This window comes from Polistes fuscatus, unplaced genomic scaffold (assembly GCF_010416935.1).
Source record: "Polistes fuscatus isolate 324 unplaced genomic scaffold, CU_Pfus_HIC Scaffold16, whole genome shotgun sequence".
Lineage (NCBI taxonomy): Eukaryota > Metazoa > Arthropoda > Insecta > Hymenoptera > Vespidae > Polistes > Polistes fuscatus.
In genome coordinates, this window is record NW_025113064.1 from 589,001 (window position 1) to 606,496 (window position 17,496).

The 17,496-nt window shown below is 37.4% G+C and overlaps 1 protein-coding gene across 1 annotated transcript in view; it reads right to left on the reverse strand.

The window, feature by feature from the left end:
- LOC122514849 (homeobox protein cut-like) overlaps positions 1–17,198 on the reverse strand; it is a 154,945-nt gene extending 137,747 nt beyond the window's left edge. Inside the window, 1 exon segment of the mRNA XM_043631922.1 lies at positions 16,720–17,198. Within this exon segment, the coding sequence (XP_043487857.1) occupies positions 16,720–16,827 (108 nt within the window). The 5' untranslated portion in view covers positions 16,828–17,198.
- Between the last annotated feature and the right edge of the window lie 298 nt (positions 17,199–17,496).

The following is a 17,496-nucleotide window of genomic DNA, read 5'->3' on the forward strand; positions in this document are numbered from 1 at the left end:
CAACGACAAAATAAATCTTAAGTGTATAAAACGTAAACTAACTATAAATTCAAATCGAGTAGATGGACAAATTTTCTCACGTATCATCGAGTTATAGTAATTTATCGTACAATCGAATTCTCTACTTAAATAGACAACGACGACTACGACGACGACGACGACGACGAGCAGTGGGTATCTAACACAAGTATTAAATCCACGAGTTAGAAAATGCATCGAAATTTAAATTCCCGTTCGTTCCAAAGCATTTTCCAAACGGTTCCATTCGATCATCTAGTAAGATATATTTTTCTAGATAGTTCCGAGATACGAGGAAAACAAAAGACGAAACAAAAAGAACGAAACAAAAGACAAAACAAAGAGAAAAAACAGCAGAAAAAAATGAAAATCGATGAACGATCGTTGAAAGAAAAGAACCGACGATGTTAGTTCTTTAGAATGAAAAGGGTATCGTCGTATGTTGTCCGATTTTTCCTAGGTAAAGGCATTTAATACGTTCGCGCTTACGATCCGGTCCTAAAGTGGTGACGCAACGGGTCGAACGGGACCCCAATAGGTCGAGATGAGAGCCATTGTATAGCAATCTTATAATTTAGACAATCACCGATCAATTGAATGGGCCTTTACTACTGCTATACATGCAGCACCCGTACACCGGGCGAGAGTGAATGATGAATGAATGAAGGGACAAGACCGAATGAATGGACAGATAGTTGGCTCGGCTTAAACGTTCGTAAATAACCGGCCGCTTCATTCAATTACTTTCAATCGCTACGAGCCAATAGATACAATTTAGAAAAAAAAGGGACCTCCGGACTAACCGAGGAGACTACTAGATACGGACTTTAAACTTATGCTTTACCAACTTTAAATCATCTTCCGCATTCGACCATAACACCTTCTTATTTGTACACTATACTCCTGTCTATCTATGTACGTGTATGTTCAAAAGAACTGATAGACAAAAATTCAAAAAATATTTGTTTAATTAATTTTTATTCCGATAATTCTAATACCTAAATCCACGAATAATATTACTATGATCCAAAACGTCAAGACGTATCATGCATTGATTAAATACAATTAATTTTTTGGATTATATTTAACGTTTATTTATTTAGCAAATAATGACGAAGATCTACAAAAGTTGTGGACTAATGATAAATATGGAAAATAATGATTATGGACAAAAATTTATTCGAGGATTGGCCATGTGTCTACTTTAATGGACACCGATTGGTACAGATGGCCTTAAGCTTTGATTCGGCCGCGAGACTCGCGCCACGTCACGTCCGGATGAATTTACATGCGTGAAACGATAGAGACCCGGTTAGGAAGGGGACCAGGGGGCCAAGGGGAGTCGGGGGGCGACTCGGTATCTCGATCGTCGATAGCGAGTTTCCTTTTTCTCTTCCTTTCGTAATTCTTCGATTCGATATCCAAAATTATTCTCGGTACTTTGTGAAGAATATTATTTTGGCCCCCCTCCCCCCACTCGTCCCCTTTCTATCTATCCCAAAAGTATCCTGATTTAATTATCATCTTCGTCTGCTGCTAAATCAACTTTTTTGATTTTTAAAAAAAGCAACGGAAAAGAGAGAACAAAAATGGGGGGGGGGTGAAGGATTGGGGTACAAAAACGATCGATTAACGAATATATGAAAATACGCATACGTTTATATCTGGAATGGGTTAAGCGAGATATTTTTTTTTTCTTTACCAACACCCCCCACTCCTTCGTTCGTTGAAATTCTATCTTTAAAAATCGAATTTTGGATAATAATGAAAAAATTATTTTAACGTCTGAGATAAAATTAGTAACAATTGGTAGACGATCAATGACGGATCTGCTGCGTATCCAGTGTTAAATTAATATAATATAATAATAATAATGATATGTTATAAGAAATGTATAAATAATGAACGAAGAAGTTTCAATTTCGTTAAATTGTATTTTTTTTTTTTTCGAATAAATCGACAGCTGGTCAAATCACATTTATTATTATCAGAGCAAAGAGGAAAACTGGGCGTTTACCCGCGACCAACTTCCGGTTGCTTATCAAAACTCCCTTCCGTTCTTTCATACACAAACTAACTAACTTAACATAAGTTCTTAACGCGAATGGTTTCGGGTATTCGATTTATCGTAGCCGCAATTGCGTTTGAAATAAATAAATACAAATAATAATAATAATAATAATAATTGAAGATAAAATAAAATTAGAAATCGTTAGATTTTCTTAGTGAAAACAAAAAAAAATGCGAAACGCGTTCGAAAACGATTGGCAGTTACGATAGGATCGATAAATTAATATCAATTGTCATTTGTTTCTACGAAGAGAAGAAAGAAGAAGACATACGTAATAATAATACTCGTACGAATACACACATAGATAAAGCAACACGTATTCGTGGTAGACGGAAAGAGGAAAAAAAAAGAAGGAAGAAAAAAAAAGGAAAAAAGAAAAGTCAAATCGTTTGATCTTGCCAGAAAGAGAGAGAGAGAGAGAGTCTGGTGCACGTTTTAACCAAGAAAAGACGGAAAATCTGTCGGGCTTGGGAAGTTTAATTATACGACCATTAGACACACGTCCCTATCTTTCCTTTCATTCCTCTCTTCAGTTTTTCGTATGAACATTAAAAAAAGAAAAAGAAAGGAAAGAGAGAAAAATCGATAATCCCGAAAGAATTTTTAAGCATTCGCTTTTCTTTTGCGGTGGTGGGGGTAGAGTGAGGTGTGGAGGTGGGAGGGGAAGATTTCTATCGTCCTATCAATGTTCGTTTTTTTTTTTAAAAAAAAGAAAAGATGAAAAAACTGGTGTGTCTACTTATGTACGCATGTAAGAAGTTATACTTCTTTTGCGTACCAAAACAAACATAACCTCAATAACCTCAAAAATAACTTTAAAAAAAAAGAAAGGAAACATATTTTCAATCGATCGATATATTACATATATAAGAAAGAATAAAAAAAGAAAAAGAAAATATCAAAATATAGATATCAGTCCATACTAAATATAAAGGAAATATATCGAATTACTTTATGCGTCAACGGCCATGGCGCTGTGATAGCATTGTTTCCCGCTCGATCATTTAAGTCAAGCAGCGCTGAGTACGATTATTACTTGGATGGGTGACCCTCTTAAAAAAAAAAAGAGGAACGAAGAAAAGAGAAGACAACTTCATGCCGTAAACTTGAAATCGTTTTGCCGCGCGTCATAAATAACGACAAACTTCATGGTGTCGTTTTTACAGACGCTCGGAAAAAAATCACTCCCATTACAATTTCCCAAACGCGCCAAAAGAAGTATAACTTCAAAAAGAATCAAATCGTGATAGAAAACTGTGCATAGTATCTTACGTTAGCTAGTTTTTTTCTTTTCCTGAACTTCATCTATGATATCGCGTGACAAAAGTGTATGGTTAATACGAAATAGAAACACACACATACGTACACGTAACATGCATGTATATGTATGTACATGTATAGTGGGTTGCGGTAAAATTGGTGAATATTCATAAGCGGACTTGCCATCGCTAATTGGCGATACGATGACTATTCATGATTTCACGATTTTCAATAGCTATTACTTGACATAGGAGAATAAGGATGGATGAGGAAGAGAGGTGGAAGGGGGAGGGCTTGAAGGGAGAAGTTGAAGACAGAGAGATATGGGGAGAGAAATAGATGGACGAGGAGAAAAAAAGAGGAGGAGCATAAATTCGCATAAGCGTGTGTATTAAGATATACACGCATACACGTGCAGTAAATAGGATACATAGATACATATATAGAGATAGTTATACACGTATATATAAAATACACATTTACGTATATAGGTAAGAAGAAAAAGCGTGTGCTTAGAAGATGTTAATATTCCTCGGTTATGGCAATCTCGGTTAAATTATGTTTCCTAAGGTAATTGCCCCGTTGCACACTAAACCGTACATAACTAAAGTTAAACCTTATTACGTTTCTATCTTTCTTGATCTTGTTAAGAAAGATCATTTTATCCTTTTCCTTCTTCATTCTGTGTTGTTTGTTGTTCTTTCTTTTTTTTTTTTTTGTTGGTTTTGGTAGGTAGGGTAAAACGCAAAATTGATGTATAGTAAAGCGTGTAGGTAATGATCATGTAAAAAAGGTAGGTAGCCGAGGAGGGGGGTATATGTCCGTGATAATTGCACATTGTCGAACATAAATTCATGCGTATATCGCGCTTGCGTCGGTAAACAGTGAATATAAAGGCACGCAAGAACGCAGACGTGGAGCCTCCTCCGGATCCACGACGACGACGCCCACCAGCGCCGTCGTTTCCATCGCTACGTGTCGACGCGCAACGATTAACTAAACTTTATCTAAACTAGACACTTCAAACCAAATTTTTCGCTATTTGTTTAGTAACAATTTTCATTTTCTTACCATCTTACCATCCTTTTAGATTTTATTTATTCGATAACAACCACGTGATGTCGAACGATCGAGTCCTGTAATTTGTATGATCAAAAAGTGTCTATTCAAATATTTAATTAATCATTTATATATGATAGAAAATATGTTTTGTGTTTAATATCCAATTGACCGTAATCTTATTCTATGGTTAAATAAATATTCTTTTTCGAAGTGGTACTTGAACTTCACAGTAGGAATAGGTATGAATGAAGTATTGGTAGCAATACCATCATTGCTACCAATATTGGCTAAAATTTTATTCTATGTTCAAATAAATACTATAATAAGATAAAAAATACATATCCATATAAAAAAAATGTTGATTTTCCATACGACCAATAGGAAAAAAGAAAACATATACCTACGTATATTCGACGTTACAGTTGAACGGTAGAGTACATTAAAAATCATTGACTGGTAGATCGAACGCAAAACATAAACGCGTATAAAATAATATAATACTAAACGTGGGTGTCTAGGGTATGGTGATGGAAGGGGGAGGGGTAGCGGGGCGGGGAGGTGGTTTTATAAGCCTCGTTGGTTCCACTCGCGAAAATTAACGGAACGCGCCTATCCACGCGACTGTGGATAGGCTTATTGCTGCCTTAAATCAGACGGAAGCCGAATACGCGATCCGTTTTGAGGCTGGGGGCCGGGGGGTAGGGGGGCAAAGTTTATTTAGCCTACGGTTTACGGCTCACTCTGAATTCACTTAAGCCAGAATATCGTTGCAGGAATCGTTGCGATGTCGTCCCGTGCGATTCGGAATTTTGGAACGGATCCAAGCGACCTTTGTATAGTCTTCGAAAGCGGCCAGTTCTACGTGGATGAGGAGGACTCCGTTCGCAAGAGTTACGGGGGGAATAGGGAAGGGGGTTGGTGGAGGTTCAGAGTCGAAAGAGGAAGGAGATGGAAAGGAGAATGTAAAAAAGTAAAAAAAGAAAGAAAGAAGGGAACGCGAATGGCAACGAAATCGATTTCCCCCTATCCCCCATCCCGATCCCCACCCCCGCATGAGGAAATATAAATAAATAAACGATTATTTATTGTTTAGATTCTCTTGACAATTTGTACTCGTAGTAGATTTTTCAGTTTTTTATTTCAAATTATTCGAACTTTTTTCGACATACATCGTTGATATTAGGGCTGAGCGAAACAAAAGTTCGTGCGTTTGTTTTGTTATACGTTGCATATTGGATTTCTGTTTTGGTATAATTTATTTTGGAAATGTTAATTTAAAAATGTACGAAGTTTTGTTTCTTCCTAATAATATTTTCTAAATGTTTTGAGCCTAACACATATATCAGGCACAAACATGTGACTCATAAGACGGATTGAAAAATTGTTTTAGTAAAACGATGCAAAAACTGACGATGAATGGAACTAATTTTATAAAGTGTAGTCAGTTTTGTTCATTCCTTGTATACTTGGAATGATTTAGAAAATAACGAATGATCGGATTAGGATGAAATATTTGAACCAAAATGTGAACGGAAAGAAAGAAAGAGAGAGATAGAGAGATTGGATTATTATAATGCAAGGATGACGTTGGTTTGAAAGATGGAATGGTTTGGGTCGCGTTTATGTGGGTACATTCACAAAAGAAAAGGTAAAGAAAATAAGAGAGAGAGAGGGGGGGGAGAGGGGGAGAGAGAGAAAGAAAACAAAATGTTTGGAAATATATAAAAGTACTCGTCGATTCTTCCACGGTTAGGTGCATTGTTCGAGATCACGCATTGTCATGAATATATATATATATATATATATGTATATTCTTCGGACCTGGGCGAGAAATAATTTTGAAAAAAGCCCCCGTCCCCTTCACCCCCAGCCTAAAATATCGATTCTAGAGAAAAGGTTTGAACGTCTGGTACGAGTTCTGTTCGATGACACTCGTTATTGTACTTGAAACATTGATGCTTAGATATCCATTATTCTTCGAATAATAAGCCAGACGTTGGAATATAGAAATCAATGAGAAAAAAAAAGAGAAGAGAAAAAGAAGATAATAAAGAAAGATGAAGAAGATGAAAAATAGTTTGGCAAATTTTTTGCGAGTATACTTTTAAAAAATGACGATATTATTAATAATGAAAAAGAACAAATAATGAACGTTCTTATTCTAATTGTTCAATATTAATCGATTATATATTATTTCATTGATATAATCGTTATAAACTTATGTCAAATGTTTCGCGAGTATATCGAAGTTTATTTGCAAGATTAGAACTAATCTTGTTTTTGAAAGTTATTAAGTATTATAACCGAGTATAATATTAAAGATAAAATAAATAGAACAACAGACAACAACAACAACAACAACAACAAAAATGTATGATCGATGAGAAACGAGGTTAATGTTAAAGAATTGAAAGTTTAGTTAGGAAGATACTTTAGATAAGTGTATATAAAGTTGAAAATTTTCATTGGCAAGTTTATATAAAACGTTGAGAAGAATTCATAGGTGTCGAATGAGAAAGTCGACAACTATGAGTTTGTATTACATGTATGGTGATATGTGTATGTCCTATCTGTGTATATTTGTATGTAATGGTGAAACGTGCATCTCGGTTGTATACGTGTATGCGTTATGCCAATACACATGCATGTTGTTGCACGACCTCCGGACTGGGAGAGCTTGGGTCGGAGGTCACGTGGGTCGCGTTAAAGTAATTAAGAGGCATCGTGCTGGATAGTAGAAACATCGATATAATAGACGCGTAATACTATAGCAGATAGTATATCATTTTCAGATCAATATCTTTCTGTTATTATCATTATTTATTTATATATATATCATTTAAAAAATTAAAATGTTGTACACATGAAAATTACATTGAGAAATATTTTCTATTTAAATATTGTAGTATTAACTAGAAACATTTCTTTTTTTGAATAATAAAAATGATTATCAATGTTTCATTTTCTTTTATTGATTTATTTGATTAATAATTGTTTATATTTTTCTCATTTTTCGTTTGTTTCTTTAGATTTGATCGGTAGAATTATTAGAGTTGAAGGTTCAGAATCGTGAGAACTAGAAATATAAGATAGTAAAAGATGTTTGAAACGTTTTATGCAAGTTCATAGGATGCATACTATAAGGTCGTACCATAGAATTACTGAACCACGAAACGAACTACGGCATTAACCGCTTTCACCGACGATCCACTAAAGTCGATCGACAGAGAACGACGTTTTTAGGTCTTCTCGATGAAGAAGAACTCAAAGTGTTGACCTTTTCCAAACTTACGATTGATTTGTAATCTCATTCAAGGAAAAAATTCCAATCGCTTCTAATAAATTTCCATTGTAACTGTTCGAATCTAACACGTTTAACATAGTATTGTCGAAAAAATAATAAATAAATATAAAATATATAATGAGAGAAAATGATCTCATTATTTCGGATTATATATCAATTAAAATATTCTCAAAAATTCAAACACTTAGAAATTAATTTTTAATCTCGTCTCAAAAGATAAATTTCAATTCCTTGTAAACTGCAATCGTACACTTGCCAATCAATTATAAAAATTACATTTAAAATAATAAATAAATAAATATGATAATATAAGATATACCTTAGACATTTAGAATTAATTTTCGGCAAGAGATAGAAACAAGCCATTAGATGATATTTAACATAGCACAAGCTAAAGTAGTCGGTGGGCCCATAGGACGATGCGTGTATTTGGATATTTTTAGAGCGTGGGTGAATCACTGTTTGGCCGAGGCGGCCAAGCTCACTGACTTCCCGGCTCTCCGACAGCTAAATCACCAATTTCAGAAATAACGGTCGTGGAAAATTAATAACCCGTTGATTTCTAGGCTCGCTACGAACGTAACTGCGACGGAAAACCTCGTGTTCCGCCATCGAAGTCTTCGAGGACATAAAAGATAATTACCCCACATCTCTTTCTCTCTCCCACTCCTCTCATCTCTCTCTCTTTCTCTCTCCCACTCTCTCACTCTCTCTTCTAATTAATGTCATCCTTCTTATTCTCAAATTTGATATCCGTTCTCTCTCTTTCCGTCTCTCTTTTTCTCTTAAAATAAACTATCATCTTACCATTACATTTCTCCACCTCCTTTTTATCATTAACATTACAATCATTAATTACTCCTACTCAAATAATAAATTCATTTTCTATATAACTAATTTAACATATATATATATATATATAAATATTCTTTTTTCTTCTAAATGCACACAGATCCCACCAAAAATCCTACTATCATTTTCTAATTAACAAAATTTGACAAATTTCTTATCACGAATAATTAATTACCAACAAATCGAATGAAATATCTTAATTACGATAATCCTGTCGAAATATACATTAAATATCGATAATAAATATTTCATTACGAGTATTAATAGATAATAATTAATTGCGATAAACAAAAAACATTTTTAAAAATTCCACACACACACACAGAGACATACAAGAATATAAATTATTGTACGAGGTCTAGGAAAAGTAAGAGAACAGAAAAGCAAATATGTGAATATAAATAAAGTGAAGGAAGGTGCACGCACCTGCGGCCACTGTTCTAGGAGGTGATGAGGGGTAGGGGGTAGGGGGAGAGGGGTTCCAACAGTACCGAACTAATGTGAGTATCCTACCTTGTATCAGCTCGTAAAATGGGCGAACCACGGTCTAGTACGTAGGTCTAGACCAACACTGGACTAGACCAACGAGACGGTGCATCCGAAATAAGCCTCATATTCTATTTTGAGGCCGACACGGTGTGCGATACAGTTTCCGTGTCGGCGTTTCGGTATAACATGGTAATGACTCCTTCGTCGATTCCTCCCCCCTTTCTCTTCCCCTCCCCCATCCCATATTATTCAACAAACCAACCCCCCCCCACTTCACTCTTATCCAACTCCTCTTTCCTATTTCATGCTCGTACTAACTGATTTTCTATCTCATTTCATTCACATTCTGATACGATCGAATCTCTAATTAATTCTATCGAATACACGTTTGTCGATGTTCAATATTTGATTTGTCTATTTTAGATCGAAGATTATTTTTATGTGAACGATTTCATACGATTTGTTGACGATACTCAAGTATAAGTGTAATCTTATAGATCTAGAAAATAAGGTTGTTTAAAATCATGATACTATTGAATATGTTTCTAGAGATTGTTCGATTATACAAGAATGATGATGATGATGATGATGATGATGATGATGATGATGGTAGGAGGAGAATATAAAGGAAAAAAAAGGGGTTCATTATTAAAGGAGAGTAGTATAACGAGCGTTACTTTATACTTGTGACAGAGAATAAAGAAAAAGATCTTAGATATATCTTGTAAGATCGTAATGATAAGGAGAAAGTAACTTGTAAATCGAAGTTCATTGCTTTTCTGGAATTCCAAATGGAAATAAAACTTGTCTCTTCTAATACCACGATATGTTACTCGTATATTTCAATATGTACTTTTTGAATTAAATTATTTGACTATACAATTTTTTTAATTATTATTTATTAGTTTGTTTGCTTTTGTATAAGTTTGTTTCTTATAGTTTTTGTTTTCGTGAAAAGATTTGATGCTGCGACTAATCGATTAATACGAGAGCAAGTGAAATAATTTGATGTGTGTAAATACTCGAAGTGTGTGCTCGAGTGTGTGTGTGTCGACATATATCGACATTTGGCCCAAACGTTAACGCTTGGCACGTAGCGACGGTGGATTCTCGAAAATATATCGAAACTCGTATGGACTATTTTTATCGAATAGCAACCATTTCGATTCTTTGCTACTTGCTTTCGAAGGCCGACAAAATTTATCGTTATTCTCTGATTCTTTTCTATTATACAAAATGTCACGTGCTAGTTCGTGACAGAAAAAGAAATCGAAAAAAGAGGAGAGAGAAAAAAGGGAGGGGAAAGAAAATATTTTGATAATTTTTAATAGTTCAAACATAATTCCAATCGATCGAATATTTATTTTAACATATTTTCAATACAAATTCGAATAATCGAAGGAGATCCCCTAATTTTGTTAGATGAAAAGTATATGACTCGGATAATAATCTGTTAAAATATCAGTAAATTAATTTAACTAAACAAAGATCCTTAAATAAAAATCCTAAAGACATAAAGATTAATGAAACATCACATTAAAATATTAGTATTGTTTTTTTTTTTTTTTTTAAGAAAAAACATACGTGGTCCATATGGTAATTCGTTTCTAAAACAAAAATACAAATACTTTTATGTATAAAAAATTCGATAAATCAAAGAAGACAAACCCCGTTTAGAAAACATCAAAGTTACTTCCTAAAGATTCAAAAAGAAAAAACAAATTGTTAAAAACAAAAAGAAAAATTAATAATATCGAGAAAAGGATTAATGAGTGTTTTCGATAAAAACACAGATGGGTCCAGATGTTAATAATTTCAATGATCGTTCCTTAAATCTCTCTCTCTCTTTCCTTCTTTTAGTTTAGAAATAGTGCGAGAGAGAAAGAGAGAGACAACGAGATCCTTCGTCTTCAAGAGAACCCGCGTGACTCACGGTCGGGTCGGGTCCATCCAATGTACGAGTCGCGCCGGTTTGACACGCACCTCGACAAGTGACGCCGCCTCTCGGGGATTTCGAGAAGCGTGTCGGGGATTCCCCTACCTCTCTGCACGATCCTTCGGGGAGGAGGAGAAGTGGAGGTGGAGGTTGGGACAAGTGGAGGTGGGGGCTGGCCTAAGTGGAGGTGGAGGCGTGGGTGCTGTTATACCAGCAGCCAGCAACGCAAGAGAAACGGAGACGGACAACAACGAGAGAATCGGAAAGAGAATGAGAATAAGAGGGAGAGAGAGTGAGATAGAGAGAGAGAGAAAGGGAGAAAGTAGGGGTCGGGGTAAAGGGGAAAAGGAAAAGGACCAAAGAGTGGGGGAATTCTCGGGCGTCGTGGGGGCGGTTGTGGAAAGGGTGCTGTTCGTGCTGCTGGTGCTGGTGCTGCTGCTGCTGGAACGCTTACCGTGGCAAAACTTTTGTCCATTCAACGGCCGACACGTTCCTAATTGGGAGTACGCTTCGAGCTCTCGTTCCAAGCGCACCACCGATTTCTCTTCTTACACCTCTTATCTAGTGTTTGTTGCTTTTTTTTTTATTTTTCTTTTATTTATATTTTATTTATATTTTATTTACCTTTTTTTTTCTAATTTTATTTTTAATTTCTCGAACGACGATAAATGATGCGCGTTCGATGATTGATTGGAATTATATTTTGTCCATAATCTCTAATTAATCTTAAATATATTTCGTTAGATTTTACAAGAAATTCCTGAACGCAGTAACCCGGGGAAAGACTAACTTAAGATACGATAAAAGAAAAGAATTAGAATTTCAATCGACACATTTACTCGCGTCATGCTCGTTAGATACATAAATACATATATATATGTATGTATGTACGTGTACATAAGAATGTATTTATCAAAAACAGTTATCCGAAAGGAAGTTAGTTCTCTTCTCGTGATTTACCACTCTCCACAACAGTTTCCGTTCGATCCGTTTCCTAGGATTGACAAGGAAGAGAATAACCAAATCGAAATATAATAGATACAGAGAGAGAGAGAGAGAGGGTGTCTCTTTTATTGCATAGAAATTTTTTTCTAAAGGACGGGAATGAAAATGAGGATGACAGTAAGGACAGTATAGTAGGAGAAGTAAGGAAGGAGAGGAAGAAGAGGACTTTGTCAAAACCATTAGGGTTCGTTAAACGACGCCAGTGACAATTTTCGAAAGGAGAGTATCGTGTAACGGGGGATAAGAGTTGACGTTCGATCAACAAGGATGACGGTGCGCTGTTGTCAACGTTGAGAATCGATGCGAAAACGAAACGACGACACTGTTCGAAGGAGGCACACAAGCTGCCGTAGGAAGAAGAAGAGTAGGAGGAGGAGGAGGAGGAGGAGGGGGACGCTAACGAGGAGGTGGTGGTTCACTTCGCTGGAAGTAAAAGAGCCGCGAGCCAGAAAATTGCGCTGCAATCTTCCGCACGTCGCTCGGCTCGAAGCGGTGCAATGCACTTTGTTCCACGAATGCTAGCCGACGTTAACGTTGAAATGCAACCAAAGTCCCATTATCTTTTTCCTTCTTCCTCGCTCAGCCCCCCCCCGCCCCTACACTCACTCTCTCTCTCTCTCTCTCTCTCTTTCTTTCTGTGTTATTCTGTTTCTATACAAGTAACCTTTCACGGCCAATGTCTCCTCTCATTGGAGACGACACGATTTCGAGAAGCCTCCCCCCTTCTTTTCTGCTTCTAATACCTTGGTAATTAATTATAGAGAGAACCCTTCTCGTCATCCCCCCCCAGCCCTCCTTTCTTTCTGCTTGTGTGAATGGGTTGCTCGTCAAAGTTCGTTAGACGTGATTCGATTCATACTAATTCTAGGCTATTTTCTCACCTGACCATCACCGTTAACTTCCAAACTTTGTTCTAACTCCCTACACACTTACAAACTAGCTAGCTATATATTATATATATATATATTGAGATATTTCGAAATATGTATAATTGACTAACATTTTCTTGTTCTAATGTTAAAATTATTGAGGATCGTGAATATTATCTGACAAATCTAACGGAAATTATTGATTAGATATTGAAGATTGTTAATCTCATTGGAATAAAATAAACGTTCGAAATATAAAAGTAACTTTCTTAGAATATTGAAACTATGTCCGTGACTTCTTCTTCGTTATTCAAATAGGTTTTAAGACCTAAGTTAACAGTGAATATCTTATGTCGTCACATTTACGGTAATCGTCGCACGTGCGACGTAAGGAGACACATCCTAACGTCCGTTTAGAAATCGCTAAAGAGCGCAAGCGCGAGAGAACTCTCTTACAAACACATATTCATAAAACACACGTTGTACACACGTATAAACGCGGGGATATACAGTTACATATACACACATAAGAGGACAGACACACATAACAGGTATACACGACGCGGCGAACAGACACACCGACTTCTCGTTTTGCTTTCGGCGTTTTCACTTTCCTTGGAAACGTGTCGGCAAGCTGTACCACTTCATCGATCCTCTCACTATGCCACCACGTTGCACTCTAACAGAGAAACGGATGCACCCAGCACGTACTTCAGTAAATACGTTTGCTGTTCGATCTACAAAACTAATAAACTATTTCTCCCCCCTTATGTTGAGCCCCATGTCAAGGTCACATATATGGTATATACGAATACATGATCTATAATAAACTACGATCAGAATGAATTTCATTCAAATACGATTAATTTTCTATTTTAAAATTTATTTATCGTACCGTTAGATCAACGGCTGATTTGATTAATTCATTTTGAATATTATGCGACTAGTTGAGGACTTTAAAGGAAATGAGAAAGATAGGAAGAGATAGAGAGAGAGAGAGACAAGAGGAGGGGACAGGGGGTAGAAATGGTGTACGAAAGTTACAACGGATATTACTCATATTGCGGCTAACCGGAGAAACTTCTGATTATCGAAAAGGTTCCTACGGAACCGGGCGGCGGCGTTCCTACGTCATTAACCCGTAGTCTAATCAATAGACATAATTATGAAACTATGCGCCATTAATAGTCTCAAGGCTGTGCTAGAACGGCACCGTCATAATATCAGCGGAGGAAGGACGGAAGAGGACTTGTTCGCGCGTAATTAAGCGGGCATATTTTATTGGAAACAGGTAATTGGGCAATAACGAGACTCCCCCATCTCTTTCTATCTCTTTCACTCTCTCACTCACTCAGTCACTCACTCATACTCTGGTTTCTTCCTTCCTTCCTTCCTTCCTTCCTTCCTTCCCTTCTCATCTGTTTCACCCCTAACGCATCGTATCATGGAAGGAGAACGTAAACCAATAGAATAACACGGGAGGTATCGAAAACTTTCTTCACGAGGGGTTGAACGTTATCCTTCAAAGGGAGGACTTTAACAATCGACAAAATTGTCTTTTGATTTTCTTACTTGTAAACCTGACACGACATATATATTTTATTTTAATAATAAGTATACAATTTAATCTCTTCCAAATCTGATTGACAATCACGATTGACCGAACGAACAAAAAAATGCTTGCAGGGACAGAGCTATAGTTAATAACGATAAAATTCTATCTCAACGACGACTGTAACCGTTCTTGTTACGACACATCGGATTTGAAACTAATTAACGAGTCGATGATGACTATTACCTTCTAACTAACGAGCTAGACTCGCTAGAATCGATTTAGGACACTCGCTTGATTTTATTTTAGTTAGTCATTTATTATCTGTGTTTTATACTTGTATTATTATACAGCAATCTCGTTCATTCACTGCTAACAATTATCGATAAGTTTCTTATTTTTTTTTTTCTTTTTGTTTTCTTTTTCTGTTTTTTTTTGCGAATAAGTTAACGATAATCAGAGAGAGGATGCGAGCAAACGTTTGCATTTCCTGTGCCGCTTGTTAACTGGTCGAACGTTCCGCAAATGCTTATCTGTTATCGGTCGTGTCACCACGACCCCTTTTACTCACTCACTCATGCAAACACACATACTCTCTCTCATTCTGTCTGTCTCTTTGTATGTGGGCCACTCTGCCCACAAGTCGGTCGTGCCATCCCCCAAATCGTTGAACTATCCTCCAAACACCGAGTACCGCAACACCAAGGGAAACTTCGACGTTAGCAACCCTCGCACCCTTTTCGGACATCCTCTCTCTCTCTCTCTCTTTTCATCTCTATCTCTATCACGGTTTCTCCGAAACCCTCTTAGATACCACTCTCTCGACCTCAGAATCGCACCAAGTAGCTCGAGAATCTGACCAACGAGCAATTACTAGATAGGTGTCGAAAGATTTCGTGCGGCAAGATTTACCACCTACCGACAAACTCAATCCAAATAATTTCACCGGTGCTCAGCAATGTTCTATTCTATTTTCGTATACATTTTAACGACTATTGCTAACTGTGATATTGCACTGTGTTGCACACAGTGGTGGTGGTGTTGGTATTAGTGGTGGAGGTGGTAGTGGTGGTGGTGGATCACTCGATTTCGTGACGTTTCGCGAAACGAACGCGCATATATGTAAACGTTTGAAAATTCTCTAACGAAGACACGACTAATGAATAGCCCAAAATGACAGACTTACATTTTACCGTACCCGACGACATTTGCGTCACAATTCTCTTTTTCTTCTCTCTCTCTCTCTCTTTTTATTTTTCTAACTAATCTTTTTTCTCATTCTCTTTCTCTCTTTTTCTTTACTTCTTTCTTTCTGTGTGTGTTTCCCAAGCGCTTTTTTTTCCCTTTAACAAACCCAATTGACAAACCGTTTTATCGGCGATTTATACCAAAAAGAATATCTTTCTGACAATTTTTTTTTCACGATAATATATCCTTGGATAAAATGTACGAAGTTACACACATACACACATATGAAGAAAGAGAGAGAGAGATCGAGTCAATACTTTTCCAAGCAGATATTTATTACGGAATGGCAAATCCTAGCTACAGTTTTCGATCATTTGCGGGTAAAAGTGTATTGAAAAATTCATTCGACGTTTCTGATATGCACGTCAGCCTATAAACGACGAGTTCTGGGTGATATTAGAAAAATTATCGTACATATTTCTTTTTTTTTTTTCTTTATACAATAATTAATCAATCGCGAAGAAATTGAAACGTATTATAACGGTCTATGGATCATTCTCGATTATTTTCACGTATAAACGTAAAAAATAAGAGAGAAAGGAAATAAAAATAAAAGAGGGACGACGACGATACGGTCCCGCAAGCGGATAGACCGGGACGATTTAAACGTTCCACCCGGCAGGGTTAGCTGCGAGAATTGAAACAAGAGGGATAGAGAGTGAGAGAGAAAGAGAAAGTGGCACGCGCGGCACGGTCGAACCCTCCAGTAACCCTTCGGGATTATCTTAGCCCCGCATTCGGACGCGAATCGGCCCACTTCCGGATACTAGTCTTCCGAATGGACGGATGGACGTTACAGTTACCAGAAGGGTTGGTAAAGGTATCGAAATAGAAAATCCCCACTTTTGAGTATCACTTATCTCACGTTATTTTCCTAACTTCCTTCCCTAACTTACGTTACAGTTACGAGAAGGTTTGGTAGTATCGAAATATATGAAATAGAAAATCCACACTTTTAGGTATCACTTATCTGACATTACTTTCCTAACTTCCTTCCCTAACTTATTCCCTAACTTTATGATAAGTAAACGTAATGTGATAGGGAAAACATACCTGTTGCCAGAACTGGGCTAGAAGATAAATTCGCTCCTTCTTGAAGAGCCAGTCCATGGACTGCATGGCCTGTATATCCAGCGAGTTGGCCTCCGCGGAGGCCTGCATACTTGCCAATGCCACCGAGTTAAGGCTCGCTAATACCGGCTGTTGGAGGGCCGCTGTCACGACGGAGGTGTTGCTACCGGCTACCAGATTGGCGTGGTAAACGGTCGCGGCCGGCGCATCCTCTGAACCGCCGCCAGTAGCCAACAATTGGGCCCCGATCGGCGCAGAAGGCCCCTGGAGCCCCAGTGAAGAAGCCACTTTGACGGCTTCAAACTTCTCCGCCGGGCCCAAAACTCCTCTTCCCCTCGTCCCACCTCCGCCTCCACCACCGCCGTCGTCACCTCCTTCCGCGCCGCCGCCACCTCCGTCTCTTCTTCCTTCTCTTCTTCCTTCTTCTCCACTGCCACTTCCACTTCCTCCACTTCCTCCACTTCCTCCTCCTCCTCCTCCTCCGCCACCTCCACCGCCTCCACCACCTGTTCCTCCACTTCCGCCACCGAAAGTTCCCGCGTCTCTTCTCGAACACGTCGTTTGTTTTAACTTTTCCGTCGGTAACGTTTCTTAGACTTTTATTCAAATATTTATTATTATCACCGATCGTCTTTTCAAACACTCGACCACAATTCAAATTCACCAATTATCGTTCCAGAACTCATCGATTCACTTTTATCATTCGATACCATTTGAAAAAAGAGGTGGGAGAGAGGAGAATTATTATCTCGCGACACA